Genomic DNA, 10720 nt, shown 5'->3' with positions numbered 1-10720 from the left:
TTTTCGAGACAGGGTTTCTCTGTGGCTTTGGAGCCTATCCTAGAACTAGCTCTGTAGACCAGGCTGGTCTCGATCTCACAGAGATCCGCCTGCCTCTGCCTCCCGAGTGCTGGGATTAAAGGCGTGCGCCACCGTCGCCCGGCTATTAGTTAAAATTTTTATAGAATATTTTTAAAGAACTAAAAAGAAAAATAATACTGGTGAGAAGATTCTCAAAGGATGACCTTAGGCCTCTGCTCTTTCTGCTCCCCAACCCGGGGCTGAGACTGCAGATCCATCCACCGCACTCCGTTATGTAGGACTGGAGACCAAACCCAGACAGAGTCTATACATGCCAGGCAAGCACTCTACAGCTAAGCTATAGCCCCAGCCCTTAACACTGGTTTCTTTTTACGCCTTAGTTTACAAAATAATGAGTTTTATTATGACCTTTTCACTAAAACACATTATTGTACTTTGCTCGTATTTGTCTCCTCTCTTCTGCCCATCTCCCCTTCTCGCTGTCCTAGTTTTGTTTGTTTGTTTGTTTGTTTGAGACGGGGTTCACACTTTAACCTAGGTTAGACTGGAATGCACTTGTAGACGAGGCTGGCCTTGAGCTTTCAGCAATCCTCTGCTTCAACTCCTAAATTCGCACACTATTGGTGTAAACCAACACACTTAATTATTCCTTCCACTTCTGAAAAGCATGGATACTTGATAAGCAACTTCGACTACTGAGAGTGCAATGTCCATACTGGGGCTGGAACATTGAAGTACGGAAACTAGAATGACGGGGAATAACCGGCCTAGATGGTATCCACTGAAAACTGTCTCTCCAGGTACCCAACAGCACAGACAGCGCATCTGCTCTACAGAGCAGACATTTTCAAGCACTGTAAGACTGGATAAAGTTCTCTAGTGAAAAATTAATAGCAAAGTCAGTCCTGCTATTGTATTGATTGTCCTAATCAATACAAGATATGGCTGTAATGTTGATATAATTAATAATCTGAAATATATATGAATGCCAAAAAAGAAACCCTGCCTAACTGCAGAGATATTAAGATCTTAATATTCAAAGATCTTAAGCAGTAACTTGATAACAATTATTTATCATTTGAATGATTATATTTTATATGTAATACAAATGTTTGTGGTTTATACTAATACTAAAAGCAAACATTCTAAAAATTCTAGAATATCCCAAGTATGACTGAATTTAAAAGTACCATAAAAAACAATAGAGTTTATACATAAAGCTTGATGGTTTTAGTAATAAAGTCCATTCATAGTTTAAAATTATGAATCCAGCCATAGAAAACTGGTATCACTAATCTATTTCAGTCATTGGATATCTATTTCCTTAGCTCTTTTTGAACATTATTGAGACATCCCATGTGTATCCATGACCTCTGCCTGATGGATAAGCACTTGTGTAACCAGTGAAGAGAATGCTTATTGCAGACACTATGTGGGGTTTCTAAATGCTTACTGCACACATGTGTAGAGGGCACCAAGGCCTCGTACTCACAGAGAAGTGCTAAGAGAAGTAGGACGGTTAATCACACAAGGGTGTCTCCTCAATGGAGGAGATAAAACTGAATACCCTGCATTCCACCCAGAAAGCTAAAAGTGGAAGTTGCTAACAACCTGGTGACCCCTTTGCTATCTGAAGAGACAGACCTCATCCTAGTTTCCCAGACTCTTTCCTCCCTAAACTATTACCCGTCCTTAGGGGAGATGTCACATGTATTTCTTGTACTGCTGACCTCTATACTATCAGTCAGAGACCACATTAGCTATAGAACCCACCCTCAAGGTCACAGGTACTTTGTAAAAGAGTTGTTGCTATGTAATCATACATTAATCTTTATTGTGCACCGGGAATTAGAATTATGGGAATTATTGTTGCCTGAAGACTCTTTTTCAAATTTGATTGTGTTTAAATATGCCTAAACTAAAGTGCCTGGTATTAGACTCCCCTACGTCTGACTCACGTTGATGGAGTCAATCTGCACAGGGTTTTCATTTCATCTCTGTGCAGTCTGCCCCCTGCCTGTATACCTGCAGGGACCTCCTTACACATGCACTATGCAAGATTTCTAAACACATTGGGAAAGAAATACAAAATTAAGTCGTGCATGCCTTTAATCTCAGCACTTGGGAGGTAAAGGCAGGCAGATCTCTGTGAGTTCAAGGCTAGCCTGGTCTACAGAGCTAGTTCCAAGACTGGCTTCAATGTGAAACCTTTCATTAGAAGAATTGTTAACACCATAAACATACAGACAGACAGTAGAATGGTGGTGGCTTTGAGCAGAGCTCAATCTTCCAAGGCAAAATGGAGGTCGCTTCTTCTAGGTCTCAAAGGAAAGAGGAGGTTTTGTGTTATGTGGCAATTAGTCCACAGAAAGAGCTCCACTGCCTCTGGCTCCACAGTAAAGCCTGATCCTAGTCGTGTAAAAGGCCCCGAGTTCAACCTCCAGCACTACAAAAACAAAAACAAAAGAGCTAATCCCTGAATGTCAGAAATAAACTGCAACTGTCTCATGCAAGCAAGAGCAAGCATCCCTCCTGTCTAGGGACAGAAAATATGAAGCCCATGCTTGGTCCATTCTGCAAGTTAATGTTGGGAAGATGAACGGCACCCTCCTATCACCATGGTGAAAGCAAAGGCTCTGCTTGGTAACAGCTTGTTCTCCCTCGTTTCCTCCCTAGCTGGGTTGCTCTAGTTTTCACCTCAGTTTACCTGTTACCATGTTGTTCACGGGATAACTCCGAAGAGGGAAGTACAACTGCTTTTCTACAACTGGAGTGCTTATAAGATGACTCTCCGCACTATAAAAAAATGGAACATACAGAAAGTCACATTTGTGTTTGAATTTTTAATTTATATTACAAATTAAGATTCATTCCACACCTTTAATCCCAGCACTCGGGAGGCAGAGGCAGGCGGATCTCTGTGAGTTCGAGACCATCCTGGTCTACAAGAGCTAGTTCCAGGACAGGCTCCAAAACCACAGAGAAACCCTGTCTCGAAAAACCAAAAAAAAAAAAAAAAGATTCATTCCAGACCATGTATATAGTAATTTAATACTTCTTTAATCAGGTTTTACTTTTACTTGGTGAAAATGTTAATTGTAAGCTTTCTTTTGTGATACTAAGAAAGACCATTTACCTACTTTTGGTTTTCTTAGTTACTTCACAAATCAAACAATTTTTGAATAGAGGCCTTGGTCATCTCAATATCCCCCAAAGCACAGTAATAATTTATAATTACATAACACAGGGCTGGGGTTATATCTCAGTGGTAGGGCTGTTTCCTAGCATGCATGAGCCTGGGTTCAATCCCTAGCATTGTCAAAAATGTAAAGTAATATATTATATACACCATAATTAATCATATTTGTACACACATGTGAAATCTTATGTATGCCAAAAGTAAAGCACAGTAGACTCCATAAATAGTCATAGTCTTTTGTTATTCAGCATTTAAATTATCCACACTTCAGCATAACAAAAAGAAACGAGGTAAGGGAAACCATGAAATACAATGAGATTCTTAAGTAACTTAAATAAATAAGGTTTACCTTAGATCATGGGCCTGCCTATTTAAGACCTGATGCCTCCTCTATAGTCTGTCCTCTGAGGCAAAGAATTGATAAACTCTGTATTATTGCACAAGCCTATCTGCACAATCCTGGCTGTCCTGGAGCTCACACTGTAGACCAGGCTGGCATTGAACTCACAGAGATCTGCCTGCCTCTGCCTCCCAAGTGCTGGGATTAGAGGCATGTGTCACCACTGGCCATGTGGTAGTTTGAATGTAATCGGCACCCATAAGCTCATAGGGAGTGACACTATTAGAAGGTGTTGCTTTGCTGGAGTGGGTATGGCCTTGTTGGAGGAATTGTGCCACTGTGGGGACAGGCTTTGAGATTTCCTATGTGCAGGAAACCACCTAGTTGATTTCCTGTTGCCTGAAAGTCAAGATGCAGCCAACACCATGCCTGCCTGCACACCACCATGATAATAGACTGAACCTCTGAAACTATAAGCAAGCTCCCTCAATTAGGTGTTTTCCTTCTAAGAGTTGCCATGATCATGTTGTCTCTTCACAGCAATGAAAACCCTAACTAACACAGCCCAGCATGATTTGCCTGGTCCCCTTTGTTGTATCAAGTAAGATGGAGCCATGCAGCAAACAACTCTAAAGCCTACTTCTAAAGAAATTGGCTCTGAGCTCTGAACAGCCTACCTACACCCCTTCAAGTAAAAGATTTCTGACTTTTTCTCTCTCAGTCTTTTGCTCATCCCCTCCTGTCCCATGTTGTCAGCAACATCCACCTCTTACTTACTTGAAGCTCCTCCAAGGTTTAAGATTCTGTTAAGTAATCTCTGATAAATGCTCTAGCCTCCTTCATTGTTCTCCCACCTCAGATAGCCACCATGCTGCCTCTAGTGTGATTTACTGTCTCTCATAATGCTTTCCTATCTCAAGCCAATCATGCCTCATCATAATTGTGAGGCTCTCCCTCCTAATAAAGCTCATTGATGCAGGGCAATTTCCAGTCTACTCCTTTCCTGAGTTTATGACTTTGGTTTCTAACAGTTTAATCCTACCACCAAGTTATAACGTCAAATAAGGTTTTCAACCTTAGGGAAAAGTGTTGATAAAATATTGCATGCAAAGTAAAGGGACCTCAAGATGACCTCAGTTCTTTAAAAATTGTGTCTTACTATAAGAGAAAAGAGACATATACTACTGAGTGGTAGAATTATTTCTGATTTAAATTTCCTTTATTATTTTCTATATGTCTTATTTTCACAAATTAAATGGATTTCTACTTTTTTTAATTTTGGCATTTTTGAAATAGGGTCTCATAAAGCCCAGGTTAGCCTCAAACTTGCTATGTAGCTGAGGATAACCTTGAACCTCTAATCCTGTCCTCACCTCCAGGGTGCTGTGATTACAGGCACGCGTCAGTACATCTGGCTTATGCAGCGCTAGGAATCACACCCAGAGCAGGCACATCCATGCACACTAGGTAACTACTCCAACAACTGAGTTACACCCCCAGCCTATTACATTTATTTTAAAATAAAACAACAACAAAAAGTTAAAATGTACATGGCTTTAAAATTTGAGGAATATTTGGAGAAAGAAAAATAGCACAATGGTTAAAAGTTTAGACTCCACATGATTTCAAATTCAGCTGCTCTTTCTGAATAAAACTGAAAAAAAATACTTAGCTGTACAGATCTGTTTCCTCAATTGTAAAATGAATGGGACTGGCTGCATATCTAAGTTGTGAGAATCAAATGAAGTAATGTGAACTGCTTGTCTCACAAATATTTATCAAATGTTAAATAGCATGCCATTTAGTATTGATTGCTATCACTTACATGTATTTCAGGGTATATTTTATTTATGTTCATATTCTGCCATCTGGTGGTTCCACAAAAAAAGGCTCTACAGATGTAGTAGAATTCTTCAGCATAACATGATAGGGTTGCTGAACACATGAACTCACAGTGTCTATGACAACATGCATAGGATTATACAAGATCAAGTCAGCCAAAATTCCAGCACAAGTAGAGGAAGGAGCTCATGAAGCCCAACCCTAGCTGAGGAGTTGTTGGATACAAGAGGGAGAATCAGTTTTCTTCTGAGATGCAGCCCCAGGAATGTTGCCCATGCTCCATTAGATGGTCCAGTACCCATGCACGTAGAGGCAGCACTAAGTAGATCCAGTGGGTTTTTAAAGCAAGAGAGAACCACCAGGTATGGTGGTGCACACCTCTAATCTCAGCACTCAGGAGAGAGGCAGATCTCTGTGAGTTTGAAGACAGCCTGGTCTAAAGAGCAAGTTCCAGAACAGCCACAATTACAATACATGAAATTGAGGGAGATAGGGGAGTTAAGGAGAGGGGGTAGGGATGTATTTGATCAAAATTCATTATATGCATTATAAAATTCCCAATAAAAAAGGAAAATAGAAAAATAAAAGGCAAATTGGGCAGTAGTGGTGCACATCTTTAATTTCAGCACTTGGAAAGCAGAGACAGGCGGATCTCTGAATACAAGGCCAGACTGGTCTACAGAGTGACCAGGGCAGCCAAGGTTACACAGAAACAGTGAAACCCGTCTTGAAAAATACATGAGAAAAAAGGAAGAAACCTAGGGTATATTCACATAATTGGTCTTTTTAAAAAATGTAACAGTCTTCCTATGCACCCATAGCCCAGATTAGCCTGGCAGTCACCTTAAACCCCAAGAGTATACCTAAAAAGTACCATGCCTGGCATTTTGTCATGTATGTAGGCATATGTGTGCAAGTGTTGGTGTAAGTGCACACATAATATGACCATGTATGTGGGAGGCCAGAAGTTGATGGTAGGTGACTTCATCAATAGTTCATCACCTTATTTTGTTATGTATTTATTTTTTGTTTTATGTGCATGAGTGTCTTGCCTGTATATGCACCATATGCATGCCTGGTGCTCTCAGAGGTCAGAAGAGTGTTGGATCCCCTGGAACCAGAGTAACTGATGGTCATGAGCTACCATGTGGGTGCTAGAATTAAGCCCAGATACTCTGTAAGAGCAACAAGTGCTCTTAACCACTGAACTATCTCTCAAGTCTCACTTTTACTCTTTTTAATAAAAGTTCATAAGACTTTGGACAAATTAATCTTTTTAATCTTAGATCTCTTTCTCTAAAATGAGAATGGTGATGATGATAATATCAATCTCAAAGGAATTGTGAAACTAAAATAAATATACAATCAAGCTCAAAGATTTCTACATTCAATTTGAGTAGCAATGAAGCATATTAACTCAATACCTTTCTTTTTTGTGTTCTGTTGTTGGCTCACTGCTTTCCCTTTTATTTGATGTTATTCTGCCATGCTGTAAACAGCAAAATAAATCACATTTTAAAAATTTAGCACACTAATTATCTAATTATTAACTTTAAAATTAAATTAAAATATAATCAAAGGCTATTTAAATTTATTCTTTTAGTTCAGTCATTGTAACCTGGCAGGGAAGCTTAAAAATTTTGTATATATATTCACATAATCATGCTTTTAGAAGAGCATAAAGAAGGATAACCAGGATTTTAAATGCTAGCTATAGTTATAGCAGGTAACTGAACTTGGTTTGAGGGAAGAGGAAGAATACAGGAAGGAAGGAAGGAAGGAAGGAAGGAAGGAAGGAAGGAAGGAAGGAAGGAAGGAAGGAAGGAAGGAAGGAGAAAATCAAACATTACAGACTTAAGACTTTCTTAAAATTCTTGACTTCAGGATTCTCCTCCTTACAAATCAAAAAAGAAAAAGCTAAACAAATTGTTCCCTCTTTAAAGTGATCGTGATGGAGATATGTTCACTTCTGAAGTTGTAACAAAACTAAAAGTATATTAAGCTTTTCCAAAACATTTGTAGAAATGACTCAGATGTTTATACCTAATGTATTTAACAGAATATTGTTAAAAATTCCATATTTAGATCATAAATCTTCCCTAAGTAATAATGTTCCAAATTACTTTCCAGATTATCTTTGTTATTTTCATTTGATAACTTTCTACATATAGATTATGTGATTATAGTATTATAATTAGCTGATATTCAACACTGATAAGTACTTTGAAGGAATTGACAAGATCCTTTATCAAATAATGTCTAGCCAATAATCAATAAAAGTATGTTATATTAATATTTTTAGTTATCTGTCTGTCTGTGTGCCTGTGTAAATGTATGCCACATGCAGGCAAGTGCCCACAGAGGCCAGCAGAGTGTACTACAGGCCCTGGAGCTAGAGTTACAGGCAATAGTGAGGCACCTGGTGCAGGTGCTAGGGTTCACTGGTAAACTGAATTCTGGTCCTCTGGAAGAGCAGGAAGCGCTCTTCACCTGAGCCAGCCCTCCAGCCTTATACTAACTTTTTAACAGAAATGACATTAGATTAGGTTGAGGCTAAGAAAACTTGGTTTCATTATGCTAATATGTGATTACATGTTCTGAAACAGATTTTTTTAATCTTCTGTTTATGTCAGCATTTTTATTTATAAAACTAAATGATCTTTAAGTTCCTTTTAAGTCCCATAGTACTGGTAGACTGAATACTTTAACAAATAATTTTTAAAAATCATGATCATTTGTGTAGAAACATTGACAAATCAGAGATTAGATATTTTCAGAATTTATCATCTCCAAACCAAAGATCCTAAAGAGATTATGATTTCCAAATGATAACACTCTGAGAAATAAAAACAAATTAGTGGGGCCGGTGAGATGGCTCAGCAAACAAAAGTGCTTGCTGAAAATCCTGATAACCTGAGTCTGATTTCCTGAGCCCACAGGGTATAGGGACAGGACCAGCTTCCCCAAGTTGTCCTCTGACTTCCACATGTATATTGTGGCATGTGCCACACAAAGAAGTAAATAAAAATTTTAATTAACGAAAGGAATATGAAACCTATAAATTAATTACTTGGCTGTGGAAACATAGATTTTTCTATTTTTCTCAGTCTAAAAAATTATCCTTAAAAATAGTACAGAAATACTATATACCTTGCACTTAAAGAAATACTTTTGTTACCTTGAGTGTGTTCTTTTTCAGTTTTGTGAGATCATTTGAAAACAACATTTCAAAGGTGTGGTGGTGGTGCACGCCTTTAATCCCAGCACTCGCGAGGCAGGGGCAGGCGGATCTCTGCTAGTTTAAGGCCAGCCTGGTCTACAAGAGCCAGTTCCAGGACAGGAACCAAAAGCTACGGAGAAACCCTGTCTTGAAAATAAAAAGAAAAAAGAAAAAGAAAACAACATTTCTTTTTGGGGGGTAGGGGGTTTCTCTGTGTAGCTTTGGAATCTGTCCTGGCACTAGCTCTTGTAGACAAGGATGGCCTTGAACTCACAGAGACCCGCCTGCCTCTGCGTCTCAAGTGCGCCACTACTGCCTGGCTAAAACATAACATTCCTATTCCTTAAGATCTAGCAAGAATTTTCTCAAAAATGTATTTTTATCTTTATACCCCTGGCATACTTAAGAAAAGTTAACAAATCATAATTATTTAATATTCCACAAATCAGTTTTTCCAGTTGCTCTCAAAATGCCTTTTTTAGACAGGGTCTCACTAATAAAACCCTGGCTGGACTGAAACTCACAGATCTCTGATTGCCTCTGCCTCCAAGTGCTAGGAATAAAGACCATTGCCACCATGCTTTTTATATTAAAGAAATGTTTCTTTTATATTAAAAACATCTATATATAGGATCTGATCATCACATTTGGTTGTTGTCTCAATTTAGAACGTTTTCTTGCCTTTATTGTGACAGTCACTATAGAGGTCAGGCCAGGTGACTGACTTGAGGCATAGTCATTTCCTGGAGTCATGTGAATAACTCATAATTGGATCTTGAGAAGCTTCTGAATAAGAACTCAGCATAGATAATACTGTGTACTTACTATATCACAACAGACTAAGCCAAATGAGAGGTTATTCCAGTATTAGTGATATCAGTTTGATCATTTGGCTAAAGTGGTATCTTCTAGTATGACCATTTGCAGATATTGCTTGTCTTTGTAATTAGTACAATCTGTGGGTGATAATTTGGGATCATAGTTTTAACATCAATTAATGGCTCTTGTCTAAATCAATTATTATATTGGTGGTTACAGAATGCATGTGTGTGTGTGTGTGTGTGTGTGTGTGTGTGTGTGTGTGTGTGTGTGTGTTGGGGACAAGGCACCCAATAAGATACAGCATGCACATGGTGCTATCAGGACAACTTGCTGGAGCTGGTTCTCTCCTTCCACTATGGAACCTGCCCAGGCCATCAAGTTTATGCAGCAAGCTCTTTGACTAACGGAGCCATCTTGCTGGCCCAAGGAAGAATTTTCTACTTTATAATCCTTTTTTCTTTATTAGTTGCTATTCCTATAATGAAAAGTTTTACTTATACCACCTTTTTCTTTTTTCTTATCTTCCTGTCTTTTTTTCTTTCTGCTTTTGGATTATCACTATGAACTAGCTGATGCCTTTTTATATAATGTGTGATTATCTGTCTTCTTTTCATGCTGAAATTATCTATATTTGGCTACTGCATAAAGATTTTGAAGTAAAAAACAGACAAATTTGAGTAGAATGGCAAAAACTAAACAGCAATATTGCATATATTTATTAAGGAACAGTCCTCGAAACAAACAAGTGATACTGCGCAAGAATTCACCTGAATCTCCACCAGCAAATACCATGCACCTATTGTTACTCTATACTCCTGACTAAAGAAACCAAAGTTTCTTGTTTATTTTCCAGTACTAGAGACTGAAGCAAAGGCCTCGTATGCTGAGGAGGCAGTCTACTACAGTGTTCTAACCCAACCCTCAACTCTCTGTTCTTCTTTTTCTATTTTATTTTTTAAAGGTTTATTTTTTGACAGGTTTACTTTTTGACAGGTTTTCGTTTATTTTTTTCCATTGACAGGTTTTCTTAAACTTCTGATCCTCCTGTCCCTACCTCCCAAATGTTAGCATTATAAGCGTATGCCACCAAGTCTGGTTTTTATGCTGGCTGAGGACTGAATCCAGGGTTTCTTGGATGCTAAGCCTGCACCTGAGTTTCTTATAAGAATGGTTTAATTTACAGAGGCAGGCGGATCTCTGTGAGTTCGAGACCAGCCTGGTCTACAAGAGCTAGTTCCAGGACAGGCTCCAAAGCCACAGAGAAACCCTGTCTCGA

General features: G+C 38.7%; 1 protein-coding gene across 1 annotated transcript in view; it reads right to left on the bottom strand.

The window, feature by feature from the left end:
- Terb2 (telomere repeat binding bouquet formation protein 2) overlaps nt 1-10720 on the bottom strand; it is a 17770-nt gene that overhangs the window by 1609 nt on the left and 5441 nt on the right. The window contains exons 4-5 of the mRNA XM_026787861.1: nt 6827-6891; nt 2729-2817 (exon numbers count right to left, since the gene is read on the bottom strand). Coding sequence (XP_026643662.1) covers nt 2729-2817; nt 6827-6891 — 154 coding nt within the window. The remainder of the gene's footprint in view (nt 1-2728; nt 2818-6826; nt 6892-10720) is intronic.

Source organism: Microtus ochrogaster (genome assembly GCF_000317375.1).
Source record: "Microtus ochrogaster isolate Prairie Vole_2 chromosome 14 unlocalized genomic scaffold, MicOch1.0 chr14_random_1, whole genome shotgun sequence".
Lineage (NCBI taxonomy): Eukaryota > Metazoa > Chordata > Mammalia > Rodentia > Cricetidae > Microtus > Microtus ochrogaster.
The sequence above is the reverse complement of the archived record's forward strand: the minus strand, read 5'-3'. Positions and strand labels throughout refer to the sequence as shown.